Genomic DNA, 20,940 nt, shown 5'->3' on the forward strand with positions numbered 1-20,940 from the left:
AATCAAAGTTATTTCGGAAAAATTATATAATATATGTATATTAAGAGATTCTTTCCGCAAAAGATATATTATCTATTAAAATTCTTAGTAGAAAAATTTGGTTAAAAAAATTAACATTTAAAATCCGTTACATATTGATATAACTGGACATATCGATTTTACAGGTGATCACTAGTGAAACGCGTGAGAACAAGTCTCTGCTGAGTGTAAGCAAGCCGCCAACTAGCTTCTCGCTGGTCGCTTCTACTGCCTCGAGCAGCACCTTGAGCGTTCCGCCGAAAGTGACCAGCGATCGTTATCTCATGCCGACCGCCGAGGTCTACCCGTCCAAGGCGACTATGAGCTTCCGGACATCCAGCGACACGCAATCACCATCGCAGTCGCCGGACAGCGGGAGCGCGGGTGCCGGCAGCAGTAGAACACTTAGCATCGCGAACGGCTACGCTGGCGGCAAGATTCGACCGGAAGAGCCAAGATCGAAGGTTACGACTCAGGATGACCTCGACGTGCAGTCCGTCATCAACGAAAGAAGGCCATCCAAATTGAAGACAACGCACGATGTCACCGCCACGTCCAGTGGCGCTACCGCCAGTATCGCCAGCGATCAGTATAGCGCGATTATCCGCGGCGAGGGTTACAGCCATATCTACGTCACCACCGAGGATAGGTCCGACGAGGTCCCGTCGCCGTGTGGCAACGTCAGCGAGAGCACTGGCACCGGCAGCCTCAGTGCGGTCGCTAGTATCAGCGTCGCTGGCATCAGCGTTGCCGGTAGCATCAGCAGCGGTAGCGGCAACGGCAGCCGAAACGGCGGCAGCGGCAACGGTAGCAGGAATAGTGGCAGCGGCAGCGGTGGAGTGCATATCGGCGAGGGTGGTGCTATCGGATCCGACGTGAGGATTTACGTGGACGACACGGACTCGGCGAGCAGCAGCAACGGGCAGCGACGCGGCGGCAGATTGACGCGCGACGACGAGACCCTGGACGCCTCGACCACCGTCTCCTCCGCTACGACGATGAGAGACGGTGGAGGTGGCGGAGGCAGCGGCGGTGACGACGACGGCACGGACGAAAACAAAGAGACATCCGAGAGACCGTCCTCCACCAGTGGACCGTTGGATCCCTCTTAATGCAGAGCGAACGAGTCGAAGTAGTTTATAAATGTATGTACGTACTATGGCGGCGGGAGATTTTGTAGGCGATACACCATAGGATGAAGAATATCATGGTAAAGAGAGGTCGCGTGGGAGGGATTCGAGAAAGGGCTCTAAGAAAGACTGTAGTGCATGACAATAGTCGTTATATTCTAGTCACTTCGCCGCCGCGAACTTGCCAAAAAAAAAAAAGAAAAAAAAACGAATCAGTCGAGTATTTAGAAAGAGTATCCGAGGACAGCTGGAGGGAATATGAAAAAGAAACATACCCCGTGAATCGCGTAAGCGAGATATGATTGCGCGAACGAGAGATAATGTAATCAGGGGAATATTATCGATGCGTAGCGCAAAAAATGGCTACGCTAAACATATACGCATGTAACGCGCATGTAACGCGCAATTTGAAAACCTATGACAATCTCTTATTGCCAACGGAACTGATCTCGTGTTCCGTTTTCGAAGTGTCGTGGAAGTCGATCCGTAGGAATTGGTAGGAAGAAGAACGACGTAGATCGCGTCGATAAAAATTAGAGAGAATTTCAGTAGTTTATAGCTAGAAGAGAGATCTTTTTGTCGGGTCTACGCGACAAAACTGCAATTAATTGGACCACACTGTCTCGCCTTTCCTTATTCTCTAACTTTTCTCGAATTCTCGCGCGGATAAGCCGATTGGAAATCAAGTATGTCTACAATCGATCGATATAAAATATAAATTATATTGTTATTTGATCGATTAATATGATTAATTAATTAATTAAATTGCGATATAAACTTTGCGTGATCATTACACTCAGAGATTTTGATTAGGATAATCAAATTTAAATCTCTTCATATAAAAAGAATATGACAATTATTTTTAATCTTATACGTTTTGAAATAATATAAAGACTGTTTATAATTTTCATGGAGTATTTTTTTTCGGCTAGAATTGTAGAAGTGATCGATCAATTGTGGGAATTATTGATAATCGGCGTCCAAAACTTGTGATTTATCTTCGTTTTGTTGAATTTACTCTTTTCAATTAGAGCGTTCTTCTCGTTGACATCTGTGATATACTTTAATCGTAGTGTATTTCCTAACGGTAACGGCAAATATCAATACGAAACCGTAACATCAGCAGCATCAACAGCAGCAGTAACAACAACAACAACAGTGACAGCAACAATTTAGGAACGTAGCTGACTTTTTAATAAAACGAATACCAATGCTGGGTGGCTTTCGCGGGAAATTAAAATATAGAGAGACAAAGCAGAGATAAATAGAAACTCTATACTGTACATATACATCTACGAATATTCTATACTCTACACTTGGTGTGGTTTATTTTGATACTACCGCGTGCGGTAATATATTTAACGATTGTCGAAGTAAAAATCTAACAAGAAAAAAAAAGTAAAAGTAAACAACTCTATGCCTTTTACGAACGTTGACGAACCTTCGTGCGGTGGTGGTGCCCGCGTTTTCTCAGTTGCGACAAAATGGCGAACGACGAGTCCTAGGTCGAGTCGAAGGTATAGTCGTTAAAATCATACATTATAACGCGCGCCCGGAGCGCCGCGTTGCTTCGAAGAAAAAAAATCTAGCAGTAATCGTTGATCGATCGATCGCTCGATCGAGATGTTGTGTTTCGTTTAAAAAGCCTAACAAAATCTCGAGTCGAGCGACGTTCCTGCGACGCGTCGAGTTTAAGAGCAATTCCTTCAGAAACGTTACGTGAACGCGGAGTTGCGCTTAACACTAGAACGGCTGAAAAAAATTATTTTTCTAATTAGAAAAATGATTTCTTACAAACACACACGTACACATACACACATAAGCAATGCGTATAATGCGGAGAAAAATTATATTGTGTGTAAACAAACTAGCGCTTCATTATATCTCGAACTCTGTATTTTTTCGATGCGAATTTATTATCTATTGCAAATAACGCTATATTTCTACAATCAATTATTTCTAGAGGTAATGATTTTTTACAAATCAAGATCTTCAAATCAATCGTTATTTAACTAAAGTAACTGTAACTGATAACTTATATCAAACTTTATATAAAATATTATTATACTCTTATATATATATGAAAGATGATAAGAATTTTACAAGTAAAATTATAAACACTTTATATTTTTTTTATTAAAAAAAAAGTATTTAGAGAGTGAAAGAGAGAGAGATTTAAATGATTGACTTGGTCGTTCTAGTGATAAATCTCGACTGGAGACGACGTAGCAAATATTAGTAGCAAGTTTAGAGAAAAGCAACGAGCCGCTCGAAATCGCTGCATTGGATCATGTTAGACGTTTTAAGGGAAGTACGTAGAGAGATAATTACGTATCCATGTGTTTACGTACATGTGCGCGCGTCTCTTCGGCACCACGACCGGCTCTCGATAGCTCGATAGCGTTAGACGACTGACCTCCGAATTATAGTTATTCTAGACACGCGCCGATATCGCGATTGTGCGCGATTTCGCCGATCACAGCTGCACACGTATGATATGGATAGTCCGACATGTGCTAAAAAAAAAAATAAAAAGGAGAAGGAGAAATACATAGAAATTGGTCTAAAAAAAGAGAACGGAGATAAGTAAAAATCATTTTAGTTATACGATTCTACATACGTGTGCATGCGTTAATTGAGAGAAATATCGTATATCGAAACTCGCAGCGTGTGTGCCTCTCGAGTCTGTTCTTCGCCCGTAGAGAAGGCAGTGCGCGTAATCGTCGAATTAGAAGGGAAGAGAAACTATAAGCTATAACTAAACGGAACAAAGAAGCAAAAACCAAAAATACCGGGCCGTCGCCGGCCCCAAATGTATAACATACTATTTTAATTACGATAATGATGTAATAACGGTGTCCACTTAGCACCGCCGAGGGAGCGTCCTTCTTGTCTGCCTGATGTTCTGCGTGTATGCGCCCGACATGGTTGGTGAAACGTGAAATTTTCACGTCTTCCTTCATCACCCGAAGCCGGGGAGGTATGACAGAATGTGGGGTACGTGTGTGTGACGGAGAACGCGTGAGGAGAGATTCGAAATAATAGAGTCAAAGGAGAACTAAATATGTACAAATGTAATAAATTGAGCGACGATTACGTTGAGATGATTCGCTCTTTTTATTGAACAATCACCCACAAGCCCTGATTTAAATCCAATGCATAATCGATATTACATTATCACGATAGTGGATCCTTTGATGATTAAGCGGTAACGCGTTTAGTACATGTATATTCATTCCACACAGAAATCTTCTATAAATTACTATAACAAAAAATCCGTTATAAATTATATTTTATTTAAGGAAGAATGGATGAATCAGCTATATGAAAAGTTAATAGACTTAATACATTTCGAGATTCATGAATTTGACATTGCGCAAAGCATTTCTAGCGTCTTAAAATATAAAATTAATAATTAATTTCTCAATTAAAATAAATCTTATAGAATTTAATCTCAAAATCGCGTAAATGTATATTATTTTATATCGAGTTAATTTTTTTGTAATATCACAAAATTTTATAATGACTATGCACAAAAATATATGAAAATAAAAATTTTCTACATGACAAATATTTAATTTACACAAATAATTATTAATCTTATATTTTAAAAAGCTAAAGAAATATATTAAATTTTTCAACTTTTGACATAGCTATATGTGATCCATCTTCTCTTAGTTTCTTTTTAAAATATATTTTTTGTTAAATTATATTTTATGAATTTGTCATAACTTTGAAAAAATTATAATTTTCAAATACCTGTTGTGTTTCAAATTCATATTCATATTCTATTAAGCGTACCATGCACTCGTATTCTATAAATACATGTATATTCTGGATTACCACTATTGGAATGGACTTTCAACTCGATTATCTCATATGCTTCTTTCGATCGATTCTATAGTTTTAATTTTGTATTTCATGTAATTAAAGATAAAAAACTGGCAATATTAAATTATATGAAAAATATTAATTAAAAATATCCAATATTCTACCTGGATCTCAAAATATTGCAATGGTGAACCAGTATTGTCATACGTGAATGTACCAAATGAGAAAGGCTTCTCATCTTCGAGATCTGTCAAACCCTAAAATAACATGTACGTATAATAATTAATATATATAGCTAATATATAATTAATATATATATATAGCTATATAAAATAGTCGGTTTACCCAAATGGAAAAATCTCTAGGAGCTGTGGCGGTTTCCCCAGTCGGAGATATCAACGGGGAAATATGTTCGAGACTGATTCCGGACACGTTCACCTGGCCAAGTAGTCGGATCACCACGCTGCCGCAGCTACCTTTGAAGGCCCAGCATTCGCCCGGCAAAACGCCGGTCTGGTGAATACTTTCGGGTCAGAATGATAAGTGAATTAGATATATTCAAGTAACCTGTATCACGGCTCGGGGTGTATTTTGCTGCTGACAAAGCGGTATGCCAAACAGATTGAGTACAGGTGCACCGGTCGAATAGGGTTCCGTATCGCGTGTCGAAAGGATCGTACCACCTGTGTTTAAAAATGCATGTGACAATGCTCTGCAGAGACGCGCGCGTGTCAGTTTTTCATTAATAAAATATCAGTTTTTTAAGTAATTTTAATTACATTGAGGAAAAATTGATTGCACATAATTCATAACATATTTAGGATTAAATGATAGTCATTTTGAGAAAAGTTATGTTTAAACAAAAATTGATCGTTTATTATAAAAAAAGTGTGTTATTTTTCTACGCTGAAGAGCTGAAAAAAAGGAAGTTTAAAGGCCACATTTTATTCACTTTTTATGCATGAGATTATTAACAGGTCATAAGATTGCCTTTTTAATTAATGCATTAAGTATAGAAAAAGCTAAATAAAAATAGACTGTTGAATAAAACCTGAACTTTCAAGAGCATAATCCGTTCTTCCAGTTTTATCGGCATCGTATGTTTGTAATTCATTTCTCACCATATCTTTGACGGTTTCTAGTGATAGAGCCTTCAGCAAATTCTTCGTGTGTAAATTCATTTCTGTCACAATATATACTAGCGATAAATGTTAATAATTGACAAAGACAAGCAGGGAAAATAAAGATAAAAATACAATCCAAATAGTCACAATATGTGCGCGTGATAAAAAGGGATAGAAAAAGAAAGAGAGAGAGAGAAAGGCTTTTACTTTGTCACAAACAAGAATCTGTCGACATGGAAATAAGCTGTGCAATATGTTGCTCTACTTATTTAATCGATATCTTTGACGTCAAAGAAATGCCACTGCACTGGGCGCAATATCCGGTCAACATTTACACATCGCACCTTCCTTACCCTCGGACACTTCCTTCCTCAGATTGAGAATAGCTTCTGACATTTTCGGAATCACGTTGCCCACTTCCTTCAATTTGCTCCTCAATTCGTTGCGCATCTCAATTACGTTTTTCACTTCCAACTAATGCAATTTTTTACGGAATCAGCAGAGCGTTTATCGTATCGTGTAATAATCAAAGTAAAAAAAATTTATGCTAAGAAAATATCGTTTGGCACGTGAAATCGTTCTTATTGACAAACAATTACCGAGAGAGTTCCTAAATGAGCTCTCAAATTTCTCAAATCTGCCTTGATCATCTTGAATGATGCACTGGCAGAATATTTATCACAAAGATGGGATACGGACATTGCTACAAATTGAAAGAAACTCTTTCTAAATTAATTTTCTAAATTGATTAACATAACATTCATACACATATTATGTTTATAAGATTACGTATAGAAGTAATTTACTGAAACTTTTAGCAAATTAAATAATCGGATCAATCTCCAACATACCGAGCATTGACGTGATGATGCAGAAAACGAAAGGTTTGATTAGTTTCGTACACCATGCGAATCGTTGATTGCAACTAGCTGAAGTACTCGGACAATTTCCTGCGTTAACGCAACAAAAGGTATTTCGCGCACTCATTAGTGTCGTTTCATTATGCACTTATGTCTGAAGCGCTTTTAGAATATGAAGAACAAATCAAGAAGAATCGATAAAGATGAATTCATGCCAGATCTTGGCGATGCTTGTTATGAGCGATGTAATTGCACGTGTTTCGCTAAAAGTATATGTCAAAGTTTGAATTAACACGACGATTACTATAGACCTATAGGCTATACATAATCGATATATTGTGAAAAAAATGAAAAGCGAGTCTCAAAATAGATTGTTATATACAATGTGGAGGAAAAAAAATAAAGAACAGAAAAAAATACATATATAGAGCAAAAATGCAGAATAAAGAGCATGTGACAAAATAATTTTAGATAGAAAGAAAATCTTCATTTTATTTTTGATGAAACGTTCAAATATATTGTCATACACTATTCTTTTGTTACTTGCAGATGTACAGGATATATATATGTACAGAATGAGTATACAGACATTATTAAATGTATATACATGATTATAAGTGAATTGCTTATACAAATGATTGTGCAACGAGAAATACGATCTAGTTCTTTTATGTATATATATTTTTTTAAACGAAAGAAATATTCATTTTGTATGAATCAGCTGTCTATTAGAAAGCTTAACATATATATTTTTGTAAAATTTGTGACTTATAAATAAGTATAACAAATTTTTTTATTTTTGAAATTTTAATATGGAATTCTGTAATATCTTCAATTTTCTTTTATACATGTATATATATATATACATACATACATACATATATACATATATGTGTATGTGTATATAGTACAATATTAATAAAATAAAATAAAAATAAAAGTAACACACCATAAAATTATATCCCTAGGTACAGATATAGATTGTCTGCATTGTTAATTTTAACTTTGTATCGATCTTTATTGTTAACTGTGAAGTATATATATTTCAGATCAAATAAAACGTACGTAAAATATTATTGACGGATCCATGGAATGTAAATGTGCTTCTTGCTGTTAAGGCTATTTTATATTATAATGTAATATCGGACGATTACAAATTGAGGTCACTGTATATTTTTCAGGGCGGAATGTATACGCACGTTGAGTCGACTTTCGAAGTCATAATCTCTGTACTGAGTTTGTGCCCTCAATAGAAAACTTTTGCCTTCGTTGGGATTCTGAAATATGAAAAAGCTACCGTGTAGAAATAATAAAAATTTGCAATAATATAAAAAAGAATTCGACGCAGATAGCAAATGTTTAGTACTCGTATACTTACGTTATTGTTACAAAGATTACTTCCCAGTTCGTAAAGAGCAAACGCACTAACGTGCTGATCGTATTCGTCCTTGGACGGATACCTACATTTCAGACAGTTTCGATAACTTTTAATAGCCGCTTCAGTGTCGCCCAAATAAAAAGATGCTGCACCTTCCAAGAGAGCAGCCAGACCCACCATCGGTTCTTCTGAGTGATTTCTCTTACATTCTGATAATAGAATTAGATGATATCGGTAAAATGTGCAGAAATTTTTGGTACAAAGGATTAAAAGAATATTGAATTAAAAATATCTAGATAACATCTCAATTATTTAGTTCTTTTGATTCTTATGTTACTTGAGATTTTATCGAGAAACAATGAACGAAAATCAATCGATTATTACCCCATAATATTCCACGCAGCGATTCGGTGGAACAGGACGGCATAGCATTCCATAAGTACAATAATTCGTATACGAGCAATCTATAATACAAAACTGTATAAGGACGTCCGGTGTCTTTGTCGATGAGTTTTGGCACTCTGCGCAAAATGAAAGCGCCGAGTTGGGTCTCCCTGTTCATCTCGTGAAACCAGTGAAGTATTTTGTCATAAGTCGTTAGGAGATCGTCAAATTTGCTATCTGCTCCGCAACAAACTGCAAAGATAATATAATAAAGAAATTCGAGCTCGCGTATTCGAACGCCAGAATGGTGTTGAAATTACCCATGGCTAGGTACGCGTAGAAGCTCTTGGACCACCTAGACTGATGTTGCAATTGCAATAAGGATCGATACGCTTCAACGTAGCTCAAACGTATCAAATGACACCAAGCCACTTCGTGCAAACATAGTAATTTGATTTCACGCTGAGTCGAAATCTCCACAGCTTTGCCATACGCTTCAAGGGCTGCATCGACGTTTGACTATAAGACAACATTATTGGATTATACAAATACTTATGAAAAATATTATATATAGTTTCACTCATAAAATCAAAAAAGATGAATAAAAAAGAGCTATTTTATATCAAATGGATAAAAAATCTTAAGACAATGCATCTGTATATTTAATAATTAACTGATTAATTTATTAGTACCTCTAGACGTTCCACTCTACCAGCGAAGAAGAGAAAGAGTGCAGAATTATGGAATTCGGTGTGACATTCAGCTATCAGCTGTTTTGCTACTGCGACACCCGCTTTCACATTGGAACCGTCGAGTGCGAAAAACGGACGCACGATTGTGTGATACCAAAGAAGGGACAATCTAAGGTAAGATTGCAACATAATGATTGGTCAACTAGTCTTACACAGTATAGATAAAATATAACATATAAATATAAAAATGAATACATTTTATTATTATAATAAAATTATAATTTATTATATAATATTATTATAATTAAATTATAATATATTATACAATCAATCAAATAAACAATGAAGATTTGACATAAGAAAATAGCAACGATAAACAATCTTAGGAAATATATAAATATCTAATTATTCTACACATTGCTTTGAAAAAAATTATATTTAGAAGAATATTTTATATTCAAACTTACGTGGCAAGAGGTGCTCGCATATCTTCGCTGAGTCGTGCGTACATAAGGGCGGTAAGACCAGCCTGTCTGTCACCCTCGAAGCCCAAGAAGTGGATTACTTTCAATAGAGACGGTGGCAAAAGGCTCACACATAACTGGTATATACCGTAACCGAAACTCGCGGCCGACATTAAACGTGTCACCTCCGTAGGTTCCACGAAGCTGCGAAATATATTCCGCTTTAATTACATTTTTAATGTTAAGATCCGCGCGAATTTAAACGTGTGAACAAAGGAATGAAGCAAGGTGATCCAAGCTAGCTGCACAATCTTTCACGAAGCAAGTGCGCAAAGCAAGTGTGTGAGTTTACCGGCCCGAATTTATCGTTCACCGAATTATACGGAATATAAGGTGTCGATACACAAACAACGACAAATTTCTTTCTCGGAGAGGATAATAGACGAGGGGTGAAAAGAAACGAGAAGTTTTGTAAGAAGAAACAACAATTACGGTGTCTGTTGTTCGGAGGTGATGCCAGTGAGCGAGAAGAACATTGATAGAGAGCTTCGCAGACCTGATGGCGACGATACGGGTGTCATGTTGTTCACGTAACCGTTGCAGGAGGGTATCGACCATTCCGAGGATTCTGGACTTTGCGGACTCTGCAGAGAGGATCCATTGCTCATGGGAGTGCCGCAGTATGGGCTGAGTCCTATAAAAAATAGCAAAACTATCAAAAATATCTGACAGAATTTGTGTTTTATAAGATATTAATACCTTATAAAAAGCACAATTAATTTATCAAATATATGTTAGAAAACAATAATCAATACAAGAAGAACTTGTTGAGCAATTATGATTAAATCAGTCTGATTTTAATTACTAAAATTGTTATAAATTTTGAATTATGATTAACTTATTAATTCTACTATAAATTTAAATATTATTAGAATTCAAAATTTTTCTACTATGATAGAAAATTAAAATTTTAATTTTCTAAATCTCTCCTCATCGCGTTATGAATCAGATAAATGTGATGACGCACCCGTCGGATTTGTACCAAAGGTCCGACAATATAGCTGCGAGATTTGAGTATACGCATGCTGATAAACTCGCCAAGCTTTACGAAGCATCCAACCACCACGAACGTATCCGGTTAGCTCTTGCTGCAGAAGCGTTAATATGGCCGAGCAAACTTGCGAATCTGCCAGAACGATTTGACGCTCCAATTTATTCACATAGTCCTTCTGAAATTAGTTTCTTAATTATTTCTCTATTGATCGACTTCAATTCAATAATCTTGCTCTATAATCTTAATATATGTATAAAAACTCTTTTTTAATTTTTTATTTTACTTGTTATTGTTATAATTAATTACAGTGAGTCTCTATATCATGAAAAATTCAAACATTATGAAAATTCAAATTAATTATAGATAAAACTATGACAATATTAAAAAAAAAAAACACTTACGCCGGTCTCTTCTGCTCGAAACACTTTACTTTTCACGGACTTTAGCCATCCAATATCACCCGCACATTCCCGTTCCATATCCTTAAGCAATAATATGGCTTGTTGAAGCTTATCATCTTCGAAAGTCATCAAAGCATTCTGCAAGAATTCATTATATTACATTAAAAATTCCCAGACTATTAAAATACTCAAGTTTTTTTTTTCGTTGTTTCATTATTATCATGTAACGGAATTAATATAATCTTTATTTAATCTGCCTATACTAAAGATTGATATATTGATCTTTTATTTTCCGATGCATACGTTTTCACGTTTATTAATAAAACCGATTAGGTAACAACATCCTTTCGCGGCCTTGAGATGTTAAGTATACTTCGTCGGAGCGTATTGTGAAATCGATATGCCTCATCACGCGATTACATACCATGAAGAGGACAAAGCAGCGGCCGGCTTTGACATGGAAGCTATAAGGATGCTCGGTAAACAGAGCCTCAGCCTCCTCGATTTTGTTGTTCAACAGCAGGGAGATACCGGTTCTAGCCACGTTCCAGTCCTTGGTCGAGCCTTCCCCCGCCGCCATTATGTTCGAAAATGATTTTAAGATGATATTTAGATGATAAAAATCTTTTGCGAACCTGTCGGCCACGTGTTGGTCAAGTGGACAACATCTGTCCACCACGCGGGACTCATCAGTCGAGATTTGTATCAAGGTCACTTATTTTCGCGAGCATGCTAAATAATCGTTTACTTATTCTATATTGATTTGTCCCGAGAAACAAATTCGACAGTTACAGGAAAAATACAGTCCACGAATATATAATCATTTACGTCACGAAAGTGCCAATCGCTTTGCGATCTTGCTATCGTCGATATTAGAAGTGACACGAAGCATCTTTACGGGCGCTGCATTTTTTCCTTGCAAAAATAATGGAGGAAAAACTACTTTTAATGCGGTTTTCATATTTAAGGGGGATTGCGACATTCCTTCCTAGTAACATTAAATATTAATGTTGAATTAAATAGGTAATAATGTTTTTTTTTTGCTTGATTCTCGAAGCATTAAATACGGCGAACTTGTATTCTTTTTATGCAACAAAATCTCACACGGATAAATGCTTGATGTGATTAAGAATTTAAATCACTTGCGCATTCGTTATGTAACTTTCTGTCATTATATGTAATTCTTTACAATCTCTTTTAATGCATTTTTATCAATCTTTCTTTTTTATAACACTTATACGATAAATGGCCGGAATCCTTCGTTGAGTGTTCTTATTTTTTGAGATTTTCGGAGCAAGAACGATTTTCATTCTCATTTAAATGCAAGTGTATAAATGCAGGTTACAGAAAAAACTCCGCTCTAAATGAGACGCAAAATTTTAACGCCGTTTCCGTTTTTCAGTTCATGACAATTGGATAATTAACCGGATATTGTGCAACGTGCACTTCTCGAAAAAGATAGCCAGCAAGTGTTACAACTGCGCGCGAACCGTAGTGCGTGTAACGCGTTGGAACTACGAACTGTATCCCCGCAGTGCATCGGGTTGACTAAACCTTGTGGAAGAAACGCAATGCTGCTGCCACCACCTTCTGTCTAGATATATACATGTATTATTGATTTTCGTCTAGAAGTATTGTGACCCTGAACGCGCAGAACGCGAAAACGCAAAAGAAAATTTGACCTACAATTATATATTTAAAATTTTATATTTAAAATTCAAAAAACATGAAGACAAGTGTGTAAGATATATCTAAAATTAGCATAATTCTCTGTTTTAGACATTTGGAAATATTTGCTTGAATTATATTTTTATTGATTATATTTTTTTAAAAAAAAAATATAATTTAGCAAAATAATGGAGAACAATGTATGATATACATACAATAAAATATATCAATGATATATATCTCATATTCTCTGTTTTTAACATAATCGCACAAATTTATGTATATAAAACACAATATAAGTATTTATTCAAAGTACATTGATTAGTATATATGTACATACATTAGTATATACATACATTATTTACAATTATCACTTAGTGTATATATTCTTATGTAATTGCTTTAGTCTATGTTAAGAATAAGAATAAAATTTGTACCCTGGCGTTTTGAATGTAGCAATATCGTTCAAAGAAACGATCTTAGCTTATATATACTGATCAGATTTGCAGCAATTCTAATGTAATAGAAATTTAAAGTTATGCATTCTCTGTACATCTATTTACAATTTTATTAAATGATTGACTATTCCTAAATGGAATGTCATATAAATTCTAGTCCTTCGAATTTTTTGTCCATCACTTTGCTCTCTGGCATTATTATTGTTCCTTCTATTGTAAAGGCCATGATGTATGTAGCAGTGTGTCCTTGATATTCCTCAGTCTTCAATGCTATTATGATAGAATCCTGTGAACCAGGAAGGAACTTGAAACTGGAGAAACCTCTGATTGGAATTAAATCTCCAACATGAGTAACCTGTAATAAATTTCAAAATTGTTGCTACAATTTAATAAGATATTTAAATAGATCTGAGGCAATTAATTATCAAAAACATACTTTAATATCAATAAAGTTTTCATCAGCAGTCAGCATGATATTACAGCTCATTTTCTCATCTCTCGATTCGTTGTAACGTTCATGAGAACATCTTCTGGGCAAGAAGAACCAACTCTTATGTATATCGCTCCAGGCTCCAGATTCATGTATCATATAACCTATGCAAAGTATACATATAATGAATTAATTCACGTAGTCATAATCTACAAGTATTCTCATACCTGGATATTCGATGTTAATCGCTTGCCTTAATCGTTTGTAGTAAGAAATCCAATTGAGGGAATGTGTCTCGCCACGTGGCGATACTACTTTTATCCACAATGGATTGTTATGCTCAAATTCACCAGACGGCGTAGTCCATTCTTTTCCCATACTGCCAACATATAATTGTTCATCTTTGATAGTTGCCCATTCAGACTTAAACCCTAAAAATAGATAAAAAAAATATCTTGCATGCTATACCAACAATAATAATATTAATTACTTGCTGTACAACTTACATACCTTTGTGGTTTTTACCATTGCCATCCATCAAAATAACCCATGGATAAATTTGATCACCCTCAATGAAGTATATCATTCCTGTACGATCATCAAAGGACAATAGACGACCGTCAAACGTCACCAATTCCGACAATTCCATTCCACGTCCTTTCATAGACAGTGACGAGGACAATGTGACAGTTCTATCGTCCCAGATAACAGATAGAAAATTAGTAGTAGGATTCCAGTACAAACTGCCAGTCTTCATGAGACTATACCACGTATCTCTCTTATCTGGGAGCTTGGAATTATCATCCAGGTCACTCACTATCGCTATCCTATAAGTCATGCCCTTGGAAGTCCTGATGGGTGTCGAGGTGGGATACGTTCTATTATACTTGTAATAACGACACTGGGTGAGGGTCTGATTTGGCGGCGAGCACACGACGCTACGCAACAGCGGATACGCCAAAAAGAAGACCGGAACGCTCAGCACGAGGAGGATCAGCGCCAGGAACTGGCTCTGAATGCGAAAGGTGCTATTCGCTACTCGGTAAACGTGTGGTGCGCGCAACGCCTGTCGCCAATCGCGTAGATACGACATGGTCTCCTTGTTGCCGTTCCTCATCCGTCTCCGTATGTTGAGGTCAGACTCGCGCAAGAGCTCCACGTCAAATTCGAGGCATGGTGATACTTGACAGTGTTGTCCTAACCTAATATGTCATTTCCACGAGATAGTAAGAGCAGCGCCTCGCGACGCGTAATCAACCACGCACGATCATATGACTGGTTGTCATGAATAGGAAAAAAACCAAGAGCGGTAATTGTGGAACGTTCGCTAGTCTTGTTCGGTACTGTCATCTATACTCATTCTAGAAGCTACGTAAAAACCATTTTTCGAAACTACCGGTAAAATCATCGTTTGATGTGTATTGTATCACCGTCTGTTAAATGCATAATCCTCGTCGATTCATTCGTGGATCCATTATGTGAAAATCGTTTATTTAAGCAAATTAAAAAATTTTGTTCTATATTTTTTATTCTTCTTTCTCAAGAACTTACATTATCACCGCCACGATTAGACGCTATGCAACTAATAATGATGTAAGTATATCATTTAAATAATCGATAATTCTTTCTTTTATTCCTTTTAATTCGAAAGACGTGTCGTTTAAAAAATATCGATAATGGAATGACGAATATAAGAGAAAAAAATCTCATGCCATTGTCGATTTTTGAGGTCTGGAAAATTCATTTTTCGATGCACACATACATACACACAACTTGTTATAAATTTAATTCGCATGCTTTATGTAATACATGTACTGTATCACGCGACCGACTTTTTGTAATCTTTGATCTCTCGCTACAACCGACAATGTATTTATGGTTATGGAAATGTCTAAAGTAACGTCGGTTGGTCGATATCCTGAGATTTATAATACCTCTGAAACGTGAATGTGCAGTATGAGAATAAATGAAAACTTTTAGAGCAAACAAGATTATTTTTTAGCTTTTTTATAAAATAAAATATGAATTATGTTTTCTCCGGTATTTTAAAGTAGTTCTAATTTATGCACAATACATTTAAATATATAAGAAATAAAATTTATAAAATTGAGCCATTTCAATTACTGCACACACAAAAGAATGCTTTCATAATTATTCGTTTCAATTTTGAATAATATTAATATATATAAATAATATTTCAGAAGATTGAAATCAAATTACTATATAAATCTCTCTCATCATATCTCTATTGTCTATTATCGTATTATATATCGTACTTATAAGGGTCGAAGAACTGTAGAAACAATGGCGATATTTCGAAAATGAGTCGCTCTTATGGGTCAATTCTCATTGAACGCGCTAGATCTCCGCAATTACGGGGAAAGCGCATTGCGGGGGTCCATTAATTAGCGCCTCGCCGACGACTACAAAGCGATGTCGAGCACACGTACACGTCCGGATCTACGGGCACGGTTGGGGTCGAAACGGAGCGTTGGACTCCGCGCGCGTTGGCGAAATGAATCGAAGGGGTCGTTGGTAGATAGCGGGGGAGACGTCGGGGATGAATCAGCGAGGGCGGCAAGATCCGCCGTCAGTCGCGTGACGCGTTTTCCGCTGCTAGCATCCGTCGTCGACATCGTATTCGAGAGCGGGAACACGTTGCAGCGATCTCGCCGGTTTTTGACGTTCGAGCTGCCTCGCGTCACGGGCCGGATCAGCTGATCGCGTAGACGCCCGGACGCGATCGAGTAACTCGTCACGTGTGATCCATCGCACGCGCTCGAACGTGATCAGGTGACTTGTCACGTGCGACCATCGCCGCCACCGTTGCCGCCGTCGTCCTCCTCCGCCCCCTTCCGCCCCCCCCTCCCCCACCATTACCCCCATCGACGCCACCATAGCCACGCGACAACCTGTATTATCGATCGCGCGCGTGCCGCAGTTCCGCATGGCGCGTTCGGCCAATCGCGGGTGCAACGATACAGTGTAAACACGGCTGCCGATTTCGCTTCGAAATCTGGATCCGATCGACGAATATTGAGAACGTTGCTATAAAAAGGTCTAGCGTTTATTAATAATTTAAATTATATATAAATTATACATCACACACATCTATATTTTCGACTTATTTATGTTAATCACACGTTCCGTTTGAGTGCGTCGTTCTGCAGGACGATACGCGATTACATTTTTTTGATTGGATATATCGTTTCAGTGATCTATTATTATGGATACTAATTAAGCGAGGCTGTTGAGAGAGACGACAGTCCATTATTTTTCGTTTGTTCGTTAATTTTGCTAATAATATGCTTTTGCACGAGATATTTTTGATTATCGTATCGATTCTCACGTGGACGAAAGCGATTCATGCCGGCCGGCCGGTTGGTCTCGCGGCTATGTTCGTTTCTTCGTGATTCGGCTTCGTGATTTTCGCGCGCGTATCGCACGTCGTTGCGACGTGATCCGATTTCGCGATCTCGCGAGTGTTTGGAGATTGACATTTCGCGTTGCGCGTGAACGTAGCGTCGAGTCCCGTCGAGTTTACTCCATCGCGGCCGCGCACAAGTTCAAAATGTGTCACCGACGAATCGCGAGATTCTGATATCAAGAATGTACTCCTTTGCGCCTGTTTGCTCCTGGATCGTCTCGTCAACGACGGACTACGTTCTCTGCGAAAGGTAAAATCTTTATTAATTAATTATTAATTCCGGTAATATGCCACACATGTGTGTGTTAGGTTAGGTTAGTGTGTGTGTGTGTGCTATATACTACATGTAACGTTCGATGTAACTTCGATATATTAATAAATCAAAATCGATGTAATTTCGATAAATTAATATGTAGACATAAGGTACAGAAATAAACCTAGCATTCGCTTTAATATAAAAACTAGATGAAAAAAAAAGAATTTTAGTGTAGAAAAAAATGTAGTGTTTTCCCTCTTGTATTCATGCTTATTTTTATGCTTGTGTATTGCACGTTTGTGTTTAGCGAGCATCTGGTTAAATATCTTCTTTCTACCTACTTTTTAAACTATGTCATTAATGTTCAGTTTATTTATACTGTATGTATGTACCTATGAGTTTGTTCGCACGAATACTGATATTCATATTATTCGCGCCGAAGTAATCAATGTACTTTACAAAACAAATAATTAAAATATTCTAATTAAACTAATTGCACATTTTAAGATTATTTAAAGCATTGAAATTTAGTTCTTTAATTCAAGTAAAAAAAGTAATATTAAAAATATAGAAATAGTAATAGAATAAAAAGAAATAATGATGGAAAAATCTTAATGTGATAAAATAAAATGATAAAAATAAAAATGATAAAAATACGCTACGTATTTCATGAGAATAGATAAATAAAATAAAAGTTATAAAAACAATCATGAATACAAATAATTAAATAAAAATAAAAGTTATAAAAACAATTATGAATATAAATAATTAAGTATATAAAGTAAATTAAATTAAATTAATTAAGTAAAAATTACAAAAACAATTATGAATAACAAGTAAAAATATGTCTAGTGTACTCAACTTTTTATTTTTATTTTAAAAGTGTCTCGGAAGAGAATTGATAAAAGAATATATTCCGGTTTTTTTTTTCTTTATCTGTACCCGTATTTTAGCTGGTAATCTCTCGTTGGCATAAAATAAGCAATTCTGAAAACATTCTACCATGAAATGCAGGTGTACACTTATACAGATTCCATTATATTGACCCGCATGTAGATATTACAGTACGTGGTATTCAGTAACGTGTCATGATTACTTGCACGTCGCATCTTATTTATGAAGCTGACTTATATGTGACGCGCTGTACAAATCTTACAAGCGCGTCACGGATGAGTGTCCAAAGTAATACAACTCCATGGTAGGGTGGATTGTAAAGGGATACGTCTGCAGCAGGAGCGAATCGGGATGTTTCTTCCCCCTGTGTAGAATAATAATTTTAATCAAATTTTGAACGTATTAAAAATTATCTCAAATTATTAATGTAAAATTTTATATTTGAAAAGTTGCGTTAAAATCTTAATTTATTAATGATACAACTAATAGCTCAATTACACAATAATTAATTGAAGCTTTTAAAGGGCAAATAAAATTTGCATGTGCTAAAATATTTCATTAAATCTTTAAGCTTCATCGCAAAAACAATTTTGATAACGTGATTATTTAATATCGCGACAAATAATTACATTATATAAATAATTATATAAAATTTATTAATTAAGGAGAAATGTTTAAAAAATTTTGAATATAAAAATTTTAAAACTGATGTAAAGTAAATATAAATAATGATGTAGTTTAAAAAGTAGGTAGAAAGAGATAGAAGATATTTAAATGTATTCTATTTCTAAAAATTAAATTAAATTATTCTATTCCTATTGTAATCTCGTATATTTGATGTCAAAATTGTAAAATATCGGAGAAGCAACGAGATTCTGAATTTTTTTCGTTTTCAAATAACTACGTATTTTGTAGAACTTTAAGGTCGATGACCTTACGCTCGTCTCAGTTTAACAGCCCCCGAGTTTTGCACGACACGTCTACGACATCGTCGCGAGGAAAACTAGATAAGGGGAAGAGAGAACGCGGGTTGGGGATGCGGGTGGTTTTGCGGGAGCCGAGACGACGCTATCCGAGGGGTAGTCTGTGTGTAGTAGGACGACGCTACCCAAAACGAAGGGTAGCTCGCGTGAGTATCGAAAGAAGGATACGATGAGAAGAGATAAAGAGAGAGAAAGAAGAGAGGAAGAGAGATCGGATATGTTTGGACGGGACTGCATGGGATGCACTATAGTTATGGTTTCGTGTCGATCGAACTACGCGATGGTTTGCAGATTAGTAGATTATATCAAAAAGTTGATCAGAATAGATCAAGAAGTTATTCTTAAATAAGAAGAATACAGGAGTAAATATATTCAAAGAATAATATATAGTTGAATTAGACCCAAAGCGAAGATTAAAAAAGAAATAATTTTATATAATTTAAGTAAAGAACTGTCATTATATTTTATTCATTGCTACTTTTTTTAATCGATAATCGAGTTTATATTTTTCTTTATATTTTTTTATTTTAATATATATCTAAGAAATGCAATGTACTATGATTTATAAGAGGTATAAAATGAAAATATACGTTCTACATCAAAGTGTTAATTATCAAAAAATTTTATACACTTTCATAATTTGATACAGCTAATTATATTAACTAGCTAATTTTATTAGAAAAATTAAATTTGTTCGATATCTGGCATTTTTTAAAAGCTCTAAAACAAATTAATTTTCCTATCGAAAAGTTTTATTATAACTCAAATCGATTTTGCTTGAAATAAAAAAAGTTATCAATTTTTATGTAATGAACAAACTTTACCCCATATCTTCGGATCCTTATTTTTTATATTTCATCGTCAGAGAGCTTTCTGAAGCATATCAGGAACTGTAGAATTATTTGCGGAAAAACTCTATTAATTAAAATTTCTAAATTCTAAGGGATATTAATTTAATAAAAGTAAGGGAGAGTACTTTGATTTCTTCAGGATATCGTTGTTTATCTCTCGCAATTACGAGATACATGTTAATATCACGAAATGCACCCCATGTGCACAGTATGCGCCATGGCGGTATACGATCCCATCATCGATGCATTGCCATGGAAACGGCAACCACCGCCATACGAACATGCTGTGCCACATTGCGCCGCTTTAGGATGGCAGGCTAGTTTCAAGGGCACTGCTCTAATATGCCTTAAGGAGTGCAAGGACGATCAATATCTCTTGTACCCTTACTTCCGACGTCTTCATGGTGAATATTTTCTTGCATCGACGATTACATAATCGCCTGCAAATCCTCCAAATTATCATACAAAAATAGCAGTCCCCAATTTTTACAAAAAAATGTTGCGTATCTATATATTTTTACAGCGAGTTACAAAATTATTTCCATTGCTTTTAAATATCACAATATTATTTAATTTATGCAAGGTAGCAATAAATAAAGACAAAATAGAAATATTTCGCGTCGAAACAATGCAGCGC

General features: G+C 35.9%; 4 protein-coding genes across 7 annotated transcripts in view; 2 read left to right on the forward strand and 2 right to left on the reverse strand.

Annotated features, from left to right (window-relative positions):
• Nucleotides 1-4,250, forward strand: part of Ca-alpha1t (Ca[2+]-channel protein alpha[[1]] subunit T) — a 48,869-nt gene extending 44,619 nt beyond the window's left edge. For all 3 annotated transcript variants that reach the window (XM_083091361.1, XM_083091363.1, XM_083091362.1), the window contains exon 34: nt 165-4,250. In XM_083091361.1, the coding sequence (XP_082947487.1) occupies nt 165-1,130 (966 nt within the window). In that variant the 3' untranslated portion in view covers nt 1,131-4,250. The remainder of the gene's footprint in view (nt 1-164) is intronic.
• On the reverse strand, nt 4,242-12,872 carry LOC145966374 (tetratricopeptide repeat protein 39C). Its single transcript, XM_083090427.1, has 19 exons — nt 11,761-12,872; nt 11,337-11,474; nt 10,909-11,110; nt 10,374-10,575; nt 9,885-10,085; nt 9,418-9,586; nt 9,046-9,244; nt 8,726-8,977; nt 8,342-8,550; nt 8,131-8,240; nt 7,219-7,226; nt 6,955-7,110; nt 6,703-6,806; nt 6,457-6,577; nt 6,031-6,162; nt 5,547-5,662; nt 5,325-5,492; nt 5,144-5,236; nt 4,242-5,046 (listed from the first exon to the last, which is right to left on the reverse strand). Exons 1-19 carry the CDS (start codon nt 11,914-11,916, stop codon nt 4,930-4,932), a joined length of 2,853 nt encoding a protein of 950 aa, XP_082946553.1. The 5' UTR covers nt 11,917-12,872; the 3' UTR covers nt 4,242-4,929.
• Nucleotides 12,873-13,288: 416 nt separating this feature from the next.
• Nucleotides 13,289-15,175, reverse strand: LOC145966935 (soluble calcium-activated nucleotidase 1). Its single transcript, XM_083091375.1, has 4 exons — nt 14,403-15,175; nt 14,120-14,323; nt 13,899-14,056; nt 13,289-13,817 (listed from the first exon to the last, which is right to left on the reverse strand). Exons 1-4 carry the CDS (start codon nt 15,007-15,009, stop codon nt 13,605-13,607), a joined length of 1,182 nt encoding a protein of 393 aa, XP_082947501.1. The 5' UTR covers nt 15,010-15,175; the 3' UTR covers nt 13,289-13,604.
• The window catches only part of Stet (stem cell tumor), a 374,943-nt gene continuing 368,928 nt past the window's right edge, over nt 14,926-20,940 (forward strand). Inside the window, exon 1 of one of the 2 annotated variants that reach the window (XM_083091373.1) lies at nt 14,926-15,485. The gene's annotated coding sequence lies outside the window, so the exon portion shown is untranslated. Of the gene's footprint in view, nt 15,486-16,810; nt 17,570-20,940 lie in introns of those variants that run through there. The other variant, XM_083091374.1, reaches the window with a different exon arrangement.

The sequence above is a fragment of the Camponotus vicinus genome, unplaced genomic scaffold, assembly GCF_025532165.1.
Source record: "Camponotus vicinus isolate PSW18456_S1 unplaced genomic scaffold, iyCamVici1.0 SCAF_2, whole genome shotgun sequence".
NCBI lineage: Eukaryota > Metazoa > Arthropoda > Insecta > Hymenoptera > Formicidae > Camponotus > Camponotus vicinus.